Source organism: Solea senegalensis, linkage group LG21 (assembly GCF_019176455.1).
Source record: "Solea senegalensis isolate Sse05_10M linkage group LG21, IFAPA_SoseM_1, whole genome shotgun sequence".
Taxonomy (NCBI): Eukaryota; Metazoa; Chordata; class Actinopteri; order Pleuronectiformes; family Soleidae; genus Solea; species Solea senegalensis.
In genome coordinates, this window is record NC_058040.1 from 13,417,578 (window position 1) to 13,439,357 (window position 21,780).

The 21,780-nt window shown below is 39.9% G+C and overlaps 1 protein-coding gene across 2 annotated transcripts; it reads left to right on the plus strand.

Moving 5' to 3' along the window:
- Window positions 1-733: 733 nt before the first annotated feature.
- Window positions 734-19,200, plus strand: LOC122787024 (mothers against decapentaplegic homolog 2-like). 2 transcript variants are annotated; one of them, XM_044053559.1, is made up of 11 exons: window positions 734-920; window positions 5,787-6,314; window positions 10,837-10,926; window positions 11,632-11,825; window positions 11,924-12,058; window positions 12,233-12,307; window positions 12,419-12,472; window positions 12,568-12,780; window positions 12,891-13,028; window positions 14,119-14,263; window positions 15,180-19,200. In XM_044053559.1, the coding sequence occupies exons 2-11, from the start codon at window positions 6,058-6,060 to the stop codon at window positions 15,301-15,303; spliced, it is 1,425 nt and encodes a 474-aa protein (XP_043909494.1). In that variant the 5' UTR covers window positions 734-920; window positions 5,787-6,057; the 3' UTR covers window positions 15,304-19,200. The 2 variants fall into 2 exon arrangements, with proteins under 2 accessions (XP_043909494.1, XP_043909495.1); XM_044053560.1 differs by lacking the exon at window positions 10,837-10,926.
- Window positions 19,201-21,780: the final 2,580 nt, after the last annotated feature.

Genomic DNA, 21,780 nt, shown 5'->3' on the forward strand with positions numbered 1-21,780 from the left:
ATTTTAACCAGTGTTTAACCTTCTTTCTTCTTCTTTTCCATGTGTTGTGACCGCACCCTCGACTCTTTTCTTCTATTTATATGTATGTGAATAACATAAAGTAAAAAATAAAAAGCAGAAATAAATGAAAATATCTCAAAATAGAGGACAATAACCAGGTATTTCCATGTGTAGGGTACAAAACGTCTCACATAACTTATCCATACTTTGTGTTAATTGTCCTGTAATAATATTCCACCCACGTAAACGTATAATTCCCACTGCTACATGACAAGATTGTAAATTAAAAACCGATTTATTTCTTTATTTTTATTGACCTCAGTCTACCTGCAGTACCTACAGGGTCCACAAGGAGGCCCGAGCCCACACTTTAGGAATCTATGCATTTCAGAAAAGATACATAAATCATGATCCATTACCTTTATTATCAAATGCTTTTATTATGAAATAATCGGTACGTGTTATATGTCACTATATTTCTTTTTTTGAGGCGACAATTATTCCTCCTTTTATTGTTTTTTGTTTTTTATTGACTGACTGCCGTGTTACACAATTGAGAAAAGGACAATCAAGGTACCCAGACATCGCCGACGTACGCGATGACGTAACACGTACAGCCAATAGGACAGCCGCCTGGCAACAGGTTATGGGCGGTCCCACGTCGTCAGCCAATGGGAACGAGCAAAAGGCGGGACATGCTCTCGTCGCTTTTGCCCGCTTCTGTTTTGCTGCTCCTTCACGTTTGGTTGAGCTTTGAATGAGGGGGCCACCACCACCACCATCATCATCATCATCTTCCCCGGCGCCTCGGATGTGGAAAATACACTTTAAAGTCTCCCTGGGCGCGTTTACCATGAACAAGCAGGCTTCCCCTACAGGTTCGCGGACGACCCGTCAGTGTCCCCTCACCGCCCCGTGTGGTAAGCGAGTTTCTACGGGCGTACGTTTGGATTTTTATGCACGCAAGGGGAAACATGCAACAGACGTGTTTATTTGTCTGTGACACAAAAGTAGCAAGCTTGCTAGCGGATTCTTTTGAGGCTAGCAGCAGCAGCGGCAGGAGGAGGAGGAGGTGGAGGAGGAGGAGGAGGAGGAGGGAGGACTATCAGTCATTTCGAGACAAAAGAAACCTGAATGTTTTCACGGTGTCTTCATATCGCAGTTTAGTGACAGCCAGCGTTGAAGCCAGACTCGCATATGTGGCTTGTTTTAAGTCCACATTCACAGTCCGGTTTAGTCCCGAACCGCCGTCAGTGTAGCCTTTAGCTTATTCTCCAAACCGTGCATTTGTTATTGTGTGTATGGTTTCGTGGGGGCAGAAGTAACCCAAACATGCAGTTTCTCACTAAAAGAGAAAAAAGAGAAAGAGGAAAATACCGAAGGGACACGACGTTTTAGACAAAACAAAGAATGCTTATTTTGCCCACAAGGCCCTGATAGCCGTGGTCAGCTTTTTTTCACTAGACAAATGCATTGTGGTCATATCGGCACGTTTTGTGCTTTTTTTTGTGCTGTTTCTTTCTGTTCAAGTTTGAAGTGCTCTCACACGAGAACAGATTCCGGTGTCTTTTCTTGTTTGAAACTGCCTTTTACTTTTTATTTCCCCCCTTTGTTATTAGATTCTAACAGAGTGAGATGAAGGGTAGAATAAAACAAAAAACTAAAGACACAATCCAAGTAAAAACTTATAAAGCAAATAAGTAAATATCTAATAAAATAAAATCAAATAAGGCCATGGTTACACATCATATGTCTTCATTTGTAGATGGAATTTCAACCGCAGTAGATTGGTGTCAGTTCCCATATTCTCAGGAAGGTGTTCCCTTTGTTTATTAAGATACATACGTTGTTCCAGTCTTTAGAGTTTCATTCAGAATTTGTTTAAAGAACTTAAATGTGGGGTGTCTTGTTGATTTCAGTTGAGCAGAATGCATTTCTCCGCTATATAGTATATTATCTTTGTGTGGGATCCAGTGTCCCAGGTTTAGGAGATACGGGCATTGTGATGATATTGCTCTTGAATTAAGTTAATTGTGGTGAATTGCCACAGTGAATGGGATATCATTGTAAACATCTTATCTAAGGTATGTGAAAATGATCTCTAGCTCGCCAACATCGATTCTTAATCGATTACTAAATGAATCGTCAATCGTTTTGATAATCGATTAATAGGTTTCAGTGTTTTTTCAATAATTAAAACAAGCTTTAAGATTGGTCCAGCTTCTTAAATGTGAATATTTTTTGGTTTAACAAGTAACAAATAAATCATTGAAACTTAATCCTTTTTGGTTTGTGGACAAACAACATATTCTGGAACTTCATAGTTTCCAGGTTTGGAACACTGATCAACATGTTCCCAAATTTTCTGACATTTCTATTACTCGCGTAATCGAGAAAGTAATTGAAAGACTAGGTGGAGCCCAACTGGACTTGAATCTGCACACGTCATTTGCATCGGATGGCGTTCTTGGTACGTTGTCGCACCAAATGTGCAAGTTGGATTGTTTTCACTTGTGCATTTAAAGCATGTGTTTCATTGTTGCGATGACCAGTCAGCGTTGGGGTTTTACTGACGTCATGGCATTTTTTTATAATGATAGTTGTGGTATGTGGTCACCAGAAGCTCTACTGCCATGGTTCTCAAACTGTGGTACGTGAGCTTCCGCCTGGTGATTCTTTGAGGAGTTGAGGAATAACCTAATCTCTCGCTCCATCTTAATCTAATTATTTCACTATACCAGTGTGTGAAGTATATATGAGGAAGAGAGCAAATTATCTTATTGGGAATAAATCTGCCTCCTGTGAAAAGTCCATAGCTGAGTTTGCTCGGCCTAGTTACTTTAAGAGCTCAATCGTTTCTCAGGTGGTTCTTGGTGTACAAAGTCTGAGAACCACTGATCTACAACACTTCCCTGACTTCTACTAGGAGCATAAATAACTTTAGCCATTGCGTCCCTTTGCACATAATTGATCCGGTGTCTTATCACAGGCAATAGATACGACGAGATAGTGTGAACACACTCGGTACGTAACCTTATGTAACATGTTTGTTATGTAATCTTAAAATGCGTCACATTTGTGTTAATGTAAGTAAATTTATTTTGTAACAATAATAACATAAGTAAATGCATGTCCTCCATATCTGTGAGCTTTTGCTTATTTATGGATGAATCTCTGTGTTTTTGCACATTGACAGAAAGCTTACAAACACAAAACAAATGGAGACAAGGCAGCTTTATTTGTGTAGTGCACTTTATACACAGGGGCAACTCCATGTGCTTTACATGATCACAAAGTGACAAACTGGTGACTTTAAAACACTTTTTTAACACAATTTTAACAGAAACCAAGTGTAATAAAAGTAGAACAGTACAGAAATATAAAAAGAAAGAAAAGGTAAAAAAGGTAGATTCAAATAGAGCATAGAATGTGATATGAAACAATAACCTGGATTTAAAACGGCAGTAGAGTATGAACAGAAAGCCTCACCTGTTTTAATCCATTTTACTATTATCACATTTGTTTTGTAAATAGCAATTATTCAGGATTAGCACGACAGGAATGCCTTGTCGAGATATTTTTGTCCCCGACGATGTCTCTTATCCTGACATCAAAGACTTCTCCCATTGTGTACGGTGACTATAACGGATGGCATGCTTGCATGTTTAGACATAATCAAAGCCCTGCATGGACTTCGAGTGCATTTAATTATTTTCAGGAGCTAGCTAGCTCCTAAAGCCACTCATACACGTGCGCTAACAGTAAGCAGTTCATGGGTTAATCCTGCGAAATTAATTCTTAGAAGGAGCTTGGACTTTCGGGGTAATATGCTGAGGATAGTGATCCCTTCTTCCCTCTCAGCTGAGCTGAAATAGCTGAATCTCTGAGTGCTTTAGTCACCATTTAGTAAAGTGATAAAGAATCTATTACACTAATTCAATCACTTTCTTTTGGCAGACTGGAAGATATACATTTTCAAGTTTGATGCAATAACTCAATTAGTTTTATGAATTTGTTATTCCTCTGCGAGACTAGAAATGCATTATACAGACACAAAGCAAACTAAGGTCACACAGACTAGTCAGATGTCTTGTCAACACCAAGAACCAGCTTTTTTTGCTATTATTGTGTTCTAAATTTCATTTTCACAAGTGTTAAAAAAAAGAAAAAAAATAGTGGAATATCTCACCTGCCCATAGTGTTTGATTGTGTGAAGGAAGGACCTTGTGAAACAAGTTGGTGTGAACAGTGCTGCATGTTTCATCTGGTGAGGCTTTAAGCTCCCGACCAGGGTTTAATTCTGTTTGACACTGCTCAGCTTTTCCTACGGAGAGATTGTACAGCGGTTTCAATAATAGGAAAGGTTTACTTTAGGATTAGCTCGGGTTTCGTATAGATATTGACTTGCTACATGGTCATAACTCCTCCTTGTTTGAAAACAGAGCCTTGAACATGATGACTTATACATTTTGTGTCTTTTTGAAGGTCGGCTACATACAAATATAAAGTATTTTGACACTGGTATGTGTGTTTAAACAGATCAGTACCATAAGCTGGTTTCACAAAGACATTATAGACTGGTCTTAAGTCTCAGGCCAGCTCCAATTTTGCTTTAGGGAATAGCCTGATACAGTCATTCAGTTGTACAAAAACAAGCTGTGACTCATTGAAAGCCATACAGGTTAACCATCAGAAATAAGAGTAATGTTTGGAGGATAGGAGCGAGTCCCTTACTCACTTAGCTTGGACTTTTCTTGGCTTAAGCTTTGCATTTGCACATGTGAACAGATGATGAAAGAAAACAATGGACATTTGACTCATTTGTGTATTTTCCTTTTTCCACCTGGTTCCACCAGCTCGGGGAAATAATCTGATTCAACGATTCTTACGTCAGTCCACACACGCCTGCTGACCAGAGGCAAGACATTACAGAACACACACACACTCGCTCTATAAAAAGAAGAGTAACACATAACAAGGAAGGATGGGAAACAATAGTCATAGTACAGTAAATCTGTTGGAACTATTCTGTAGTAAGAATATTATTAGTACTTGCCTAAAGAAGCTATGTGGATAGTTAGATAGATAGATTTTTTTTAACATAGTGTTTGTGATAATTATCTGTTAAGAAGTAGTTTTAATTCAGGATTTAATTACTGTATTAGTTTTGTCTGTGTAACTGCCCCCTGACATGTGATCCATGCTTCTGGCATGTATTGCAAAATGCTTGTCGTTTGTGTCAACTTTTGCTTTTGTAAATTAAGAAAACATCTCCCCAATTTAAAGCTAGATATTATTTTTGTGATGCACTGAATAGTTATTTGGTCCATAAAATGTCAGAAGATGACAATCAGTGTTTCCCGAAGCTCAAAATCGATTGATTTCTTTGTCGTATAGAGCAAAGAAACAACAAACAGATTCACATTTACAAAGCTGAAAAATCAGAAAACTTGGCTAATAATGTATTAATCGGTTAATTATTGATTAATATTTGCAGCCCTATGGATATGAAACACTATCAGTCGATCCTTAAAGTGATGTGTCGTGGTATGAATGCAGTGGGGTTGATATACAGCATGTTGCTTGGAGGGAGAGTTGGCAGCAGGGGCCTATGATTGATAACACAGTCATGGATCTGGATACATTTTCGTTTCATCAGTCTGGATGCATGGATACAATTGGTCTCACGCTGTTGCAGAAATGAATGTTATACTCTTGAGTTTTCTTTTTCTTATTCGTCTTGTCTTTGGCCAACAAATGTTCATGTGTGCTCTCTGTTTTCTTAGGTTTCTTTGGATGTGCTTCTCTCCGCTCCCTATGTTTTGTGCTTTCCATCTGATATTTCCAAAGACTCCCCGGGATCCTATGCCTTAGATTTGAGTAGACATTATTCACAAATAAGGACATATATTCTGAATATAAAGCAGTTTTTCTGCCGCTGGAATTAAGTCCTAAAAAAACAGTACCTGTTTCCCCTGAGCCCTTTTCTTCTCACTTCTGATTAAGAGAGGCATCAAAACAACACTTCCACACACAAACACGCGTACATAGGCCACCATGTCCTCCATCCTTCCCTTCACTCCACCAGTAGTGAAACGCCTCCTGGGATGGAAGAAGACTCCAACAGGTAGTGGGGGAGCCGGAGGAGGAATCGGAGGTGTCGGGGAGCAGAATGGAGGAGGACAAGAGGAGAAGTGGTGCGAAAAGGCGGTGAAGAGCCTGGTGAAGAAGTTGAAGAAGACGGGGCAGCTGGACGAGCTGGAGAAGGCCATCAGCACACAGAACAGCAACACAAAGTGTGTCACCATACCCAGGTAAGTTTCAGCACACGCGCACACAACCCTTTATTCTGTGTTTCTCTGCTCTGTACCTACATGGACACTTGGTCACACACACACACACAGGTGTAAACTTGCCAATTGCAAGTTTATACTCAAGAAAGACAAACATGGGCTGTCCCACACATGGCAATATGGCTAGTAAAAGTCGTGAGGTATGGAAAAAACAACATCCAGATTCTCTGAGGCCAAGATTATGCCTCCTACATGCTTGTTCTTTCCAAACAACTTCACTTTAAAGCACACAAAAGCATCCAAAAGCACCCGTCACATTTCGAGAAAAAGGGCAACATTTTTTTTGTGCTCGGTTAATGATTGATCACCCAAAGTGTTTGCTGATCCAAACTGTTCTGTGAATTGATTTTGAGCTCATGTTTCGGGCACACCTCGGGGCTGCGCTCACATCCACACATCCGCTCGCTGTTTGCACTGGTATGCCACAAAACCCATCAATAAAGCTCTGCACACTGAGGCGTGTCAACACACATGAAAGAAGCTGACAGGCACCCGCTGGTGTGCAAAAAAGAAAAAAAGTCCCATATTGTGCAGAAAAACTGGGTTCACTTCCCCATTCTGCTGTGCTGCAGTTCAACCAGGCGGTAGAAGTGAAACCATATAGGAGGAAACAGACGTCAGCATACGATGCCAACCTAACGCGGTCTTATATAACGTTATGGAGGAAAAAGCAGTGTTTTCAGTGTGTGCAGATTTGTTGATGGATATCTGTTCTGGTAAATTCATAGGGAGAGTGACGGCAACTTACAATGTGACTGCTTCAAAATGATTTGACCTCAATACTGAGGGTTATATTGGACAGACCACTGCCGGGTTATTTACTTTTACACTCAAGTCTTCTGTAAAGGGGCCAGTGGAACAGATAACATGCAGTTTTACACTTGCCAAAAATTGATTGCAGCTTCTGCTTTGGGATTAAAAGGTTGACCCTGACTCAGAAAACCTCTTTTCAAATTTAGCAATTAGTCGTTTTTACCCGTTGAAAAACATTTGTAAACGCACTTATTTTATGACTGTCATTGAGGATAAATGCGCGAGGAACAGAAGGCATGTTGGAGTTTGTTTTGTTTAGGTTTTGAACATAAATTTATGGAGATAACTCAGCTGCTCTGTGAAGATTTAACGAGCTTCTCTTCTCAAATTGAAATCTACACTTTGTCCCATTTCTTTAGCGTTCTCTGACACTCTCGTTCTTTTCAAAACAAATGAAAAGTTGTCCCAAAAAGAGAATTTCCTTTTTACTTGCTTTTGTGAACAGTACGTTAACGTGCATTTGGTGACACTCACCGAAAAGCTCACCTCTAAAATGGTGTCTTGAATTCTGACCTTTCACTTAAGAAAATGCATCAGGTTAATATTTGACAGAAAGAAGACTTCACTCATACCTGATGTAATGCAATTCAAATAAACGTGTTATTTATTATAGACTTAAATCTGATGACGTAATGTATTGACCTCATTTTATGACGGCTTGAATAGCTTTGAGAGATGCCAGGAAACCAAACATGGCAGATGTTTAGCAGAAGTGATTGCGCTGCATGTTTAGTTAAGTCGTCATCTGTGAATGAAGAAATATCAGATGATGACATTCCTGCTCTTCCTGGTCCTAAAGTCGTAGCCATCTTCACCTTGCGTTGACGTTCTTAAGTTGCAGAACTGCGCTCTTAAATGCATTAGTGTATCATTACCAGGTCTGTGGAGCTTCTTCACAGAGTAGCTGCTTCTGCTTGCAACTGCTAATATGTGGAAAAAAAGTGCTGCAAAGACCCCGGGTTGCATTAACCAAGAATTCTGAAGAAAGTGTGAAGGCTGTCTGTCATTTTGACAGAGTGAGCACTGAGGGTGATCAACTGTAACTTCAAGTAAATCACACACAACAGCAACAACAATAACCACTTGTAGACCACCTGTAACGGTGGCGCCAGCAGCTGTAATCCTGTGCAATTAAGTATGATCCTGACTGCGCGCGCCACTGACCTGTAATAGACCAACCTCTCACACAGGTAGATGCACAGGCCTTCTCCACTTTGCACACATCACATAGAAAACTACATATATCAAAAAAGATTCCCTTTGGAGCTTTTGGGCATCCTCTCCGACCAGTCGTCTGTCCGAGTCCGAATCGCCACCGCAGCAGTCCCTCTCTGTGTTTGATTAAACTGAAGTGAGCACCAAGTTTGTGTCCCCGTGGGGCAGGAGGAAGGCTAAAAAGCGTAGTGCAGAAGAGAAAATAGTGCAGTGTTTGAGATTCTGGTAGATATTTCTACAGGACGACACCAAGTCAGCATATATATAACGACATATACAGCTGCATTTTAAAGTAGAAAAGGAGAACTATCTCAAACAGACGGCCCCTTCTTTGCTCTGAGGAATGTAAGCTAGATATCTCCAGAAGTGGTACTGATAAGGTGGTTCTTGTGAGACACAGGCCTCAGTGCTGCTGCTGCTGCTGCTTCCCTAGGAGGAAGAGCTGTGGGTGTGGATGTATTATTTGTAAGCACTCAGCAGTTTTTTTTGCACAGATCACATTACAGGCATTTTTGATGCATCGCTCACTTCCCTTTGAGCACAGAGAAGTGATGTTGATAAAAATCTTGCGATAAATCAGCTCCACTCTTGTAGTTTCTCTTTGTTGGGTTCTGGAGGATTGTCAGGAAGTGGCAGGTGCGAGGCTCGATAGGTTCCTGTACGATGTGGAGACTGTGACAGAGGAAGAGTGCAGCAGCGATTGCAGGCGTGGGAACCCAAATGACCTCAAAGGAAGATAACGGTTTCTGAAACTGCGTACACGGGCCCCGGGGTGAAACGTATCCTCATGATGTTTTGCAAATAATCCAGTTAAAACTGATAACAACACAAATTTGATTTATATTTCTTAGGTTTTTAGCTCGATAAGCATCACGAGTCTTGCTGGCAAAGATTGCACTTGTGAAGTAAGAAAGGAAGAAGCCACGACATTAGCTTGGGTCTGGAGATATAATACACTCACTATGAGCTTGTTATTGTGGAAGTGCTCGAGTGGGATGATACATATTCAGATAGAAGGTCTTGTATGGACAGGTCTGGCATTTCCTTTCCCTCACTCTGATCAGATGGCAGAATCTCCGGCAGCATCTTGGCTGTGCCAGACAGGCTCCTGTCTTTACGCTGCTGCTGCTGCTGCTGTGGTTATCTGGCTATGAACAGGTGTCAAATCAGAGGGTTGTGGTCACAAATACAGCACAACACAGAAGTGGGTGCATTTCTCTGATCAGCATCCTGCATGTGTATGTACATATGAACATTAGTTTTTTGTAAGTAAAAATGTAATTACTGAAAGAATAGTTTAAGGTCAAGTCTCATCTCCAACATTTGGATTTAGGGTTGGACATTAAAACAATAGGTTGACCGATTTTTTTTCTGTGGCCAATGCAGATTTTTATCGCAGTTGATGGCTGGTAATTGGTACAAATAAAATAATTTTTAGCCAATTTCTTTCACCCACACCTGACAAAATGTATGTCTTTAATGAAAACTAAGAATACATAAAAGATGCTGTAAAACCAGATGGAACAAAAATAATTGTGCATTTAGTGTCTGCACTGCAGTACTTAATTATATACAGTATTTTTCATCAAGTAATGATCAACTAAATATTAAATACATGAAACGGCTCACCAGTTAACAAAAAACACACAACTTTTCGATAAAAAAAATGACGTTTTAGTGACATTTATCAAGTTTCTGAGTGCAAAAAAACTAAGTTTTTCTGAATGTAAGGGCAGAAAAGATACCGGTACCAAAGTCATGGGACTGTATTCAGTATCGATTTAGTTGCGGGTGTGTGTTTACATGGTCATACATATCTGTAAACATGTTAGTTGTGTGTCGTTCCATTGATTTCCTCATTCACATACCATTGTTGTTTTGAGATGCATATATTACATGCACGTGACTTCACATCACACCACTCCCCCTCATGGTTTAAATATAATACAGGAATGTGAATCATATGTACGTGTGGTTCAGATCGCATGTGCAGTCAGGCGTTGCAGGAGTTGGCTCGCTTCTTTAATGCCCTCCAGAACACGTGGAAATGATAAGATGCATTATTTTCCATCACATGTGGGCAGAAAAGCAGAAATCGAAGATTATTTCATCCTGGGATCACCTTTCGGTTTAAAAGTTTTAACAGACTGCTGCTGCTGCTGCAACTTAATCCCCCTGCATCACCTGACTGCACCACTGTCAGATTTGTCAATTTGTCATTTGATCACCTGACATCCAGTCATGGTCTCATGCTGTTTTTAGCCCTCTGTCATGTCAGTAAGGAGATCAAGTGTCAATATTTGTGATTTCATCCCACTAATTTGGAATGAAACATCTCATGTTAACCATCTATTTTTGCTTTTTATTTTTTTTTTATCCTTTCACATCTGTCCTGTGTCTGTCTGTACATGTGTGTGCATGTCTTGTATGTGTATGTGTGTGTGTGTGTGTGTAGCAATTGCTCAGATCTATGGGGTCTAGGCTCAGGTCATACGATAGAGCAGTGGGACTCTGCAGGCATGTATGGATACCCTGACCACAGCAGGTGAATACACACACGTGCACATGCATTCATATTGTCGGCAAAGGTTACACAGTCATGACAGTCATTGTGTTAATTAATGAAAATGTATCATATTTATAAATGACTTTCCGCCTGTGCTGACAGACGAAGATCCAAAATAAGTTCATTATTTTAATTAAATACTTTGTTTATTTATGCAGTTATAACTTCATGTGCAAAGCAGGGATAAACTAGCACTCATAATAAGTCGATAGTGATAAAATTCCTTTTTCGTGATTATTGTGAGTTAGAAAGCTTGGTTTCAGATTTTTGTGTTCCACTTTAACATCTGAGCAACGGGTTTTTGTAAAAAGTAAAAAGTAACCTTAGTAATATTAGTTCATCTGTTTAAATAAAAGACGCTCATTTTTGTCATGTACAAGCTTTAGGACAGAAACCAAATAAAACTTGGCAATGGAGAGAAGAATCTGCCCAATTACTACATTATTACAAAATATATATAGTCATTTTGTTCACAGTAATTGTGACAGGTATTTTTGATATTGTCCCATGCTTAGTACAGAGGAACAGGACAGAAAGTTTAGACATAGAAACATCAGAGAATTCTACAGTTTGACAGGTTCCTTGTCAAATTTACTGTCAGTAAAACACAATAGCGACGAAAGCACAGCCTCCTCTAAGACATAAGCACATGCCTCAAGTCTTGCTCTTCAAACCCCCCCTCAGGTCTCTGGACGGGCGTCTTCAGGTGTCTCACCGTAAAGGTCTGCCTCACGTCATCTACTGCCGTCTCTGGAGATGGCCTGACCTTCACAGCCACCACGAGCTGAGGGCCATTGACACCTGCCAGTTCGCCTTCAACCTCAAGAAGGATGAAGTGTGTGTCAACCCCTACCATTACCAGAGAGTGGAGACGCCCGGTAATGAGCCTTGAGAATTTAGTGAACTTTTCTTTTTGTTTATTTAAGTCTAAATGTGTTGAAATTAACTCCTTTTTTTTCCACCCCTGTCTCTCCAGTGCTACCTCCGGTGTTGGTGCCGCGCCATACAGAGATTCTGACAGAGCTTCCACCTCTAGATGATTTTACCAACTCCATCCCGGAAAATACCAACTTCCCTGCAGGCATAGACCCTCCAAATAACTATATACCAGGTTTGTATGCAGGAAACTAAACTTTTGGTACAATCACTCACTCCCTAAAAGTTTCTAGTGGATGTCATTCCCCTTCACATAAAGATCGCACGTACACGACCCTCAATTCTCAAACGTACATTGACCTCAATTCTCTCACCATAACAATTAATTACGTCCATTTATTTTGCTCAGAGACTCCTCCACCTGGCTACATCAGCGAAGATGGAGAAACCAGCGACCAGCAGATGAATCAAAGTATGGAATCAGGTAGATTGGTTTTATATTTTTAACAACTCAACCTCTCAGCATGGTGTATCTTTTTATCTTTTTAACTGCAGTGTGCCTGATTTGTTGTGTCCCCCTTTTACCTCTCACAAGGTTCACCAGCAGAAATGTCACCAAGCACTCTGTCCCCCGTCAGTCACGGCCTGGGTAAGATTGCGAGTGACGTCGTCTCCTTTTTAATTTTCAAAATTCTCAAAAGGGGATATAACATCTTTTCCCTCCGTTTGTGTTTTGAAATGCAGACCTTCAGCCCGTCACGTACAGCGAGCCAGCTTTCTGGTGTTCTATAGCTTACTACGAGCTAAACCAGCGGGTCGGAGAGACGTTCCACGCCTCGCAGCCGTCGCTCACCGTCGACGGCTTCACCGATCCCTCCAACTCCGAGCGCTTCTGCCTAGGGCTTCTCAGCAACGTCAACAGGAACGCAACTGTTGAAATGACAAGGAGACACATAGGTATGAATATAAATGTAGTAGTTTTCTCTGATCATTTACACAGAGAGACTCCAATCCATCAATTATACGTTCAGATTGTATCCGTAAACCACTCTCCTCACACCCCGCAGGCCGCGGTGTGAGATTGTATTACATCGGCGGGGAGGTGTTCGCCGAGTGCCTCAGCGACAGCGCCATTTTCGTCCAGAGTCCCAACTGTAACCAGCGATACGGCTGGCATCCTGCCACAGTCTGCAAGATACCGCCAGGTTTGTTCTGCTCAGTATTTCTTACTCTTGCCCCCGAGGCAGATAAATGACTTCCATCTGATAACAAGAAAATCTTCTATCTGGTTGACTATGTTGACATTTATTGTTCAGCGCCTTCTGAAGCTTTTATCTGACGGCTAATCTGACTGTCGGTGAACAAACCCCATAACTCTTGGGACACCATGTCTCTGTTGTAAAGAGCAACCCTGACTTGAGGACTAGATTGTGGAGAAAACTAATACCCAGTGTGACATTTTTTTTTCCTCTGTCGGACTCACCCACACGCACTGACTCATCTGTAACTTCAACACTGTGTCTCCGCACAAATCAGCAGTATCATTACGGAGGTGCAGAATTGTTTTGTGCGAAAAACACAACAATGATCTTGCAAAACCTTGTGGAGTTTAAGTTTGTGGGTTTGTGTGTGTGTGTGTGTATGTCAAAAACAACAATTCCCTTTTCTCACAGAGCAAGAAACAACTCTAACAACATGAAAAGATTTGAAGCAGCAACAAAACACATTTTTTAATCAGCCTCCTGTTTGATCTCGGGGTTCTTTATTGACATCATCAAGTTGAGCCTTTTTTTTTCTTCCCTTTTCGGCTGTGGTGACACAGGCTTTTGTTCCACCCACTGCTCAACTCTGTGAACTATCTTCCAACTCAACTAACAAGCTAAATCCAATGTTTGCTTAAATCCACTTTCTTCTTTTGTGTTTTTCGAAGTTGGCATCCTTGGTGTTGCATTGGCACCTCCTTTTAACTGTTTTAATATGGAGAGCATTTTGTGTAGCTTTACTATGAAGCAACAGGGTAAAAATGATCTTTATGTGGCCACAGGTTGGGTAATTAACGGGAAACATTGACGAATGTCAAGGTGACGGTGATTCCATTTACTTCTTGTGAAGTAAATGGAATCTTTTGGGAACGCCAAGAGGGAATTTCATTACATCTGGCACAAACATTAACATAAACTTAAGATTTGGTGGGGTCAAAAGTTAAGGTCAAATCTCAATCTCAAGGACTCATCAGTGAATGGATTAGAATTTGTTGAATTAATGGTGAAACTTTTTTTTCTTTTTTTGTCCCAGGGTGCAATCTGAAGATTTTTAACAACCAAGAGTTTGCAGCGCTGCTGGCCCAGTCGGTCAATCAGGGATTCGAGGCGGTTTACCAGCTAACCAGGATGTGCACCATCAGGATGAGCTTCGTCAAGGGCTGGGGAGCAGAGTACAGGTGTGTTTCCACCTTTTGTTGAAATGTGGTGGTGTCATGTTGTGTTTGTGGTGAAAGAGATTTAAAAAAAGGCACTTGTGTTGGGTTATGTAGAAATGCAAAAACAGCCAATATGGATTTCCACAGATATGGATACTCTCTCCATGTCCTCAAACTGAGCTGCTAATTCAGCCTGGACTACATGAGCTTGTGTCTCCGTGCCTCGATCACACCATCACTTGGAGATGCTCCAAATGCTGCTCGATGCAGCGAGCGAGTGTATCATCGACACTGACTCATGAGCTGATGTCACGTTGCCTTCTGCTTAGTTATCTGCAAAGGGTAGAGCCGCTTAGGCTCTTATAGGTTCTGTATTAGTCAACAATTGAATTAAAATGTGAGCGTTAGAGAGACTTTGAATACTCTGAACAGCCAAATCTTGCTGCATCTTCAGGCCTCGTCAGCTTCCCATCAGGTTCAGCTTTAAAATACAAGCTGTGATCCTAAAAAGACAATTTTAGATTGAATAATCATGTCTTTAGATACAGCTCAAACACAACAAATGTTATTATCCTATTATCTGTTGCTAAATATCTGATTATAGGACATTTGTCTGCACTTTTCTGTCTCTGTGGCCATCTAACCAACACATGTTCTGCTTGCATATTGAGCACAAGTCTTCCTACAGTCCATCATGTGTTACTCTGACTTTGAGAAATTTGACTTTACAGTCAGCTTTGTTTGTTCATGTGGTCAGACCTGTGTCTAATTCAAGCTCCCATCATTGATGTATTGTTTTTATTAATCACTTTTTAAGTGCTACATCTTTTTATGTGACTGTTTCTATTAAATGATGTCAGTTTTGAAGTAGGATTTACTGAGCCACAGCTGGACTGAGAAGAAGTCCTGATAATTCTGTCTTTTTAAATCTCTACAGGCGTCAGACAGTAACCAGCACCCCCTGTTGGATTGAGCTGCATCTCAACGGCCCCCTCCAGTGGTTGGATAAGGTCCTGACCCAGATGGGTTCACCCTCAGTACGTTGCTCCAGTATGTCCTAAAACGGAGGGGAGGGGGGGCTCCTTGCTGATGCAGACATTTGAACATTATGTTCTGAAGAAGACAACCATGTGGTCTTAAACTGATGTATTAACAACATTTTTTTTAAAAACAAAACTTATAAAAACAAACTAAAAACAAACAAACCAATAAACAAAAAAAAAAGATGACACAATGGACCTGGAGGAGAGAATGACCTGACTAATGGACAATAGTGGAATGTTAACAGTGATGTCACACTGGACCTGATTACCTTTGGCTCTGTTGGATCAACGTAACGCTGACATTCCAGTAATCACGGACCTAATCGTTGAAAATCACACTGCAATATTAAAATGACAAGTGACGTCGTAGTGGATCAGACTGCATTCACTTTTTTTGGGGTGTTTGAACGAGGCTCGGACACAGTCGCCGCCGTTCCTGAGAGCGAACACGTGACCTTTCAGCAACCGGACACCTACCACCGACTGGTCCACCCTGCCTCGTCGCTACCTACCACAGCACAAGCTTTGACTCAGTATCATTATTTCTGTTTACACAAAGGTTGACTTACAAGTAGTAGTACTGCCACTGCCACTCTGGGCCCCAACTTCAACCAAAGTCAACTTTAACTTTTACAGCCTGGACATGATTTTCTTCTTAGCATTTTCCTGGGTTTTGGTGACCAAAAATGTCAGTCATGTCATTTTTATGTCCACTCTTCTTCTTGCACTCTCTCCCCAATTTGCTCTGTCGCCAACACAGAACAGACTAAGCGGTCTTCCGCTGAGAGAAAAAGTTGTCGTCATTACAGGTTTACTTATACGCACGCACACTGTTGTGCAGCTCGTACATCACCCGTCTTGCTGCTCCTATAACACAACAAGTTTCACCAAGTCCAAAAAAAAAGAAAGTCCTCTTTGTGCTGATTGTTAATTGGTCCTATTCAACAATGAGTGTGCAGTGGGGTCAGAGTCTTTGAATTCTCACTTGAAAGTGTGCTTTGTTGCTAGATGACAGATAACTGGAATGAGAAAGCTGAGGCGTCCTCAGAGCGAGAATGTTTGACATGTCACCTCTGTGGAGCTTCACAAGCTCAAGTCTTTGGACGTTTAGTTTAGAGGGGGGTGGGGGGGGATTTATCTCCAGTTCTGTTAGTTTTTCAGGCCCAAAAGTATGCACTATCTTTGTTTACCCTCCTGCATGCTTGCTCCTGCTGTCTCTCTCTCTCACATTCTTTACATTTTTACAAGTACATCATCTTTTGTGTAGAAGTAGGGATGAGCCGATTCGATATGCCGTATCGGTCCAGTACGGTTCAAAATCACTGGACATGAACGCCTCACGAAGCAACATGCGAGGGAGAGGTGCGCTGTGGCGATGGCAACGCTAAAATGTGTTGTGTTTAAAAGTGATTTGAAAAGAAGAACTCGAAAAAGTCGTATCCACCCATCCCTGATATCAGGACGAGTCCCTTGTCGGCCTTGCACAGGAGTCTTGTGTCTCAGTGTCGCCCCCTGCTGTCTAACAGACAATAAGATTAAATCAATCGATTCACAGATGAAGAAAAATGTTTCTCCACTGTTGACATTTTCTGAATAGAAAAAGTCCCGCAGTGATGGACTTTAAAAAAAAGAATAAAAAAACAAAAAATAACGCCCCTATACTGTACTTGCACTGCCCCTAATCACGCACCCAATAAGAAAGATGCCTTTTATGAAAAAAAAAATAAAAATACAGCAAGATATGCTTTGAAATGTACAGATAGGAATGTTGCAAATCCAATTTTGAATTTTAAGAAAATTACAAGAATTTCTTTCATAATTTTAGGATATTCGCTATTAAATGTTGTTGATATATTGTCCGAATTGGCTCATCAAAAGTGTCTGGAACATTTATTCCCATCGATCCCCCATTGCCCTGATTTAAAAAGAAGAAAATAAAAGAAGCCAGCTGATTGATACCTGTATCGGTATCTTTAGAGTCCAAATCTTTTCAACTCAAAAGTATTTAAGCTTTAAGTATTTGACGAGCTAGTAAGTTATACGACACAATTATTTTTCTTTACTTGTTCTTTTAGCTACATTTTTGTATTTCCATGTATTTTTTTACACATATATAATTATATTTAAAATCTTCAAAAGCTTTCTCTTCCTTTTTATTAGAAGTCAATATTTTGTAGAGACGCGCCCTTGTGTTTGAGAACAATCTCAGCTCAACGATGAAGTGAATGTGACGTATGTAGCATAGGATCAGATGTTTACCAATGGAAACAGCTCTGAGCGGTAGAGTCGTCATGGTTTGCCATCCCCCCCGTTTCTTCAAGAACATTTGGCTGCTAAAAATCAAATTTCTTGCCTTACTTTTACTAATTCGAGCAGTGTGAGCCAAATTATGCTATCATGCTGTCCCAAAGACTGAGTTAAAATATATTACAGTACACTGCTGATGCATACCTAATGGCTACAGTTGTGAGGTATTGCATACTTAATGGTTAAAAAGTAGAATTTTATATGTCCTTTCAGGGTTTGTTTACCTCTACAATGATCAGTGCTCTCTTAAAAAGACGTCCATCTCCCGTAATTGGAGAATTAAAATTAGGATTCATTCCTGCTGCTGGCCAGTTCAGTATTAATGTTCCGTATCACATCAGTCTGACTTTAGGAGTAGGTGAATTTGTTGAATCCGAACCTTTCTTTACTCACTTTGGGACATTCCAGTGGCTGCCAATGTCAACTTGAGTATGTAAGCTCTTTGATTCTCCGTATGGTTATTAATTGACAGTGATTGTGTTTATATGCACGCAGGTGTCATGATAAATCCCAGGCCTTTTATACTGTTCATGAGCAGGAATTCGTCAAAACAACTGTAAATGGGACTATACTTGTCATATGCTGTCACATTCCAGATATATAGTTTAACGAGGGTTACGTGCATATAACACACTCACGTTCAATCTTAACCGCTACCTGTGTGGAAAATGTACATTTTTAAGGAAGGTTTTCGAAATATTGGTGACCCAGGGCAACTTTTAAATATCATTATCCTTTTATTTTTTCTCTTCAGGAAAAACTAGAACAGAACAAAAAACCAGCCAAATGCAGTGATGTTTGTCTTTTGTCCTTTGCTTGTGTGTATATCTATCTTCCCAACTTGTCTTTTGTCCCGTCTCTTTGCTGCTGTTTTTTTTTCTTTTTTCTTGCCAATGTCTGTACACGCGCTAAAATGAAAAATGTGTCTCCTAAGGTTGTTAAATCATTGCTAACATACATGTTTGTTCTATGCAGCGACATCTAATTGTTCAGATTTTGATACTTCCCTCTGGGAAATATAAGTAGTGTACTTTCTGATAGTTAGTTCTATGGTTTAGAGTATATATCGCCAGGGTCCAGGAAAGAGCCTTTTTTAAAATTGACTTCTCTTTATTTAAAACGAGTGCCACCTGAAACTGAAGCCCCACCTTTTTCTCACTTCCTGAAGTGTTGGTTTTGGAGAAGGAACATATGGCCCATTGCGGCCTCGTGGTCGGCGACTACACATTCTGAGGCCCCACGTTCCTATTTACAGCTCGCATAATGTATTTTTCTTTTTCTTATTGTGATGACAATTGTGTATTTTACCAATAAAGCCTCTTTTCTGATACATTTCCTAGAAGGTGGCTTTTTGGAGAAAGTGAAGTTTCTACATGTCACTAGTGGTGTTTATTGTATAGTTTTATTTTTACTTGACCATTCATGCTTCTTTTTTTTTGTTTTGTTTTTTCCTTGCTATCAACAGATTATATTCCATTTTTAGACTAAACGCTGTTAGGATTTCTGTCTTCTTCAAACACTGATGATGATCTTCATAGGCTTTCCAACTATTCTACATATACATACAAGTTATTACAGTGTACACTAATAAAGCTGTTTTAATTCTAATGGAAACTGTGTCTTCTTTATGTTGCACAACTGAATCCAGACAGCATTAGCTGCGTCTTTACTAGTTTTCATCTGATATATGTTCGTCCAAAAAATAATCTTTAATGTACACTTATATAAGAAGAAAAGACCCGTCCCGATTTGTTAAATTTATATAAACAGATGTCTCTTTGTCATTTTTGTCACAAGAAAATGGGAAAGAAATGGGTCTTTGTGAGCATTTTATTTTGCAAAATTTTAATTTATGAATGACAAAGTCACAGCTTACTATCTTAATTGAAACCTATACTTACTGGCATACATTAGTGTGTTTAAGACTAGATATATATTTTGTGAGATTTATTCATTTTCTTAGATGTATTCTTCAGCTAACTTAAGGAAACTGAATTAGCATCGATAATGCTCTTTTGGGAGCTACATTACATGGACCATCTTCTCTGTAATATTACAGTTAATACAGGCGGAGTGATATGACGCAAGGTAATCAGGATGCGTTGTCCTGACCTACAATTTGAGTAGTATTTAAACGCCAAACAAGCTAACTTCGAAGCTAACAAGTTAACTTACACTGTTTCACTGCAACCAAAGCCCATATGTGGTTGAATTAACTTTCAGGTCAAGTTATAAAATTACTGGGACTAATTGTTTAAACCTACCTGCGCGCCAGGTAGGTGTGACATAGTGCAACACCGGAAGTAGTTTGCGCGGGCAGTTGGGATTAAGCTAACGCGAACTGGAGCTACAACTGTCATGTTTATGAAAAACGGTTTAAGTCTAAAGTTCGTTCCATCTATGGATTAACCTCAACAGCAACTGGTGGTGCTACTACAAGCTGCTCCTTTTTTAAAAATAGAGGTAAGTCCTAAAATAATATATGCTAATATATGAAATACACGCATTACAACTCAGTAAAGTCAAAATGTGGCAAAGTGATCTAGCCTGAGTGTTTGTGTCTCATTAATCATTACAGCTACGTAACGAACATTAATTGTTTGTTTTGAAATTGTCTAAGGTAGGGAAAGTTGTATTTTGTGTAGAAACTGTCAACTGTCACAGAGGAGCCGAATGCTGTATTTACATTTATGTATAAAATAAACAGCTGGAGGCAAATTTTATCATGCTGCTTTTATAATATTGGTGTAATGCGTTTTGAAAGACTGTAGAGGGCGGTAGAAGCACATTAATGAAAAGGCACCGAATAAACCGTCATGAAGTCATTGAAATTGAAAGCCTGAACAGTTGTGGTCCTATGCTCCAAATTCAAAAAAATCTAATATCTTCAGCTTCTGAAGGCGTAGAATGTTTAGAACTTGTATGTTTTCCAGATGTTTTGAAAGCACGCGTTTTCTTTAAATACTGTAATTGCTCAAGACGTTTTGGTGCTTGGTGTACATGTTTTCTTTACCATTTAATTTAGCATATACATCTTCTTAATTCATTAATTGTGGCATTTTTTTGAGATTACTGACTTTTTTTTTTTAGATGGGATGCTCTTGAATTTTTTTTCCATGTCAGACTAACACGCCTGAGGCATCATAACTTAAATTTAAAATTACATGTTTGTAGTATTTTCTTAAAAAATAAAATTATTAACACTAATTTCTACTTCCACAATATTTGCACAGACCGTGTGTGCAAGATGTGTCCATGAACGATTGGATCACAACCTTTACATTGTTTATAAGAAATAAACTCTGAATTATTTAAATTTGTTTACTGTCAGTAAGAGAGAAGACAGTCTTGTTTGTGCACAATGAAGCAGGCTACTAAGCAAAATGGTGGCCTGACAGTTAAACATCTCTGGTATTAAAATGCATTAACAAAATTGGGTGTAAAGGTCTCATTGGACAACTACGGGCGTTTCTATTTTGCTGTTTCACCATTCTTGGTTCATCTTTGGTTCCCACTATTCTCTTAACAGTTGCATTTGTGTTGATGTACATGTTGCTATTTGTGTACAAAGTGTGTTCTTGCTGCCAGAGTGAGTACTCTTTCTAAGTGTTTCACTTGTACTCCATTACCAGAGCATCATTAAGTTGTTGTTGTTGAGGCTTGCCCTGCTTCCTTATGGTTTGGCCTTGGAAATCATCCGTTCCCCTGAGCCCTATTACAGCACAGAGCAGTAAGCATTTCCCAAACAAATTAATACCATATCCTGAGTGTATCTAAACTTTCTGGAAGTGTAACATAGACTGGTAATGGTGGCAGTCATTTTTTTATGTCTTGTGGCTGCAGAACGGATTTCAGTTCAGGTTTATATTTTCTGAATGGTTTATAGACGCAAGCATGTTAATTCCTGTGACTGTGGCGTCTGCTTTATGGGCTTGGTATCGATCGGACTTGCTGTAACCATTCTGTCTCGTGCAGTGGCTGCAAATGCAAAATGCTTTCCAATAACTATGAGAGTAATTCAGGTTGGTAAATTACAGTCAGCGGCATACATATTGCAAGATTGAGCTTACACGAGCCTGTTAGGCTACAGTGTGTTATAGATTTTATATGAACATGAGGTTGTCTGGCCCAAGTGAGTGAGGGCAGGTTCAAATATCTTTACTGGTAGGCATCCACTTCTGAGGAAGA

Bases quoted from the DNA above. Each gene is read 5' to 3' on its own strand.
- LOC122787024 (XM_044053559.1), top strand. From the start codon at position 6,058: ATGTCCTCCATCCTTCCCTTCACTCCACCAGTAGTGAAACGCCTCCTG. The intron at 10,927-11,631 runs GTGAATACACAC...ACCCCCCCTCAG, and splicing joins GGATACCCTGACCACAGCAG to GTCTCTGGACGGGCGTCTTC. The intron at 12,781-12,890 runs GTATGAATATAA...CACACCCCGCAG, and splicing joins AATGACAAGGAGACACATAG to GCCGCGGTGTGAGATTGTAT.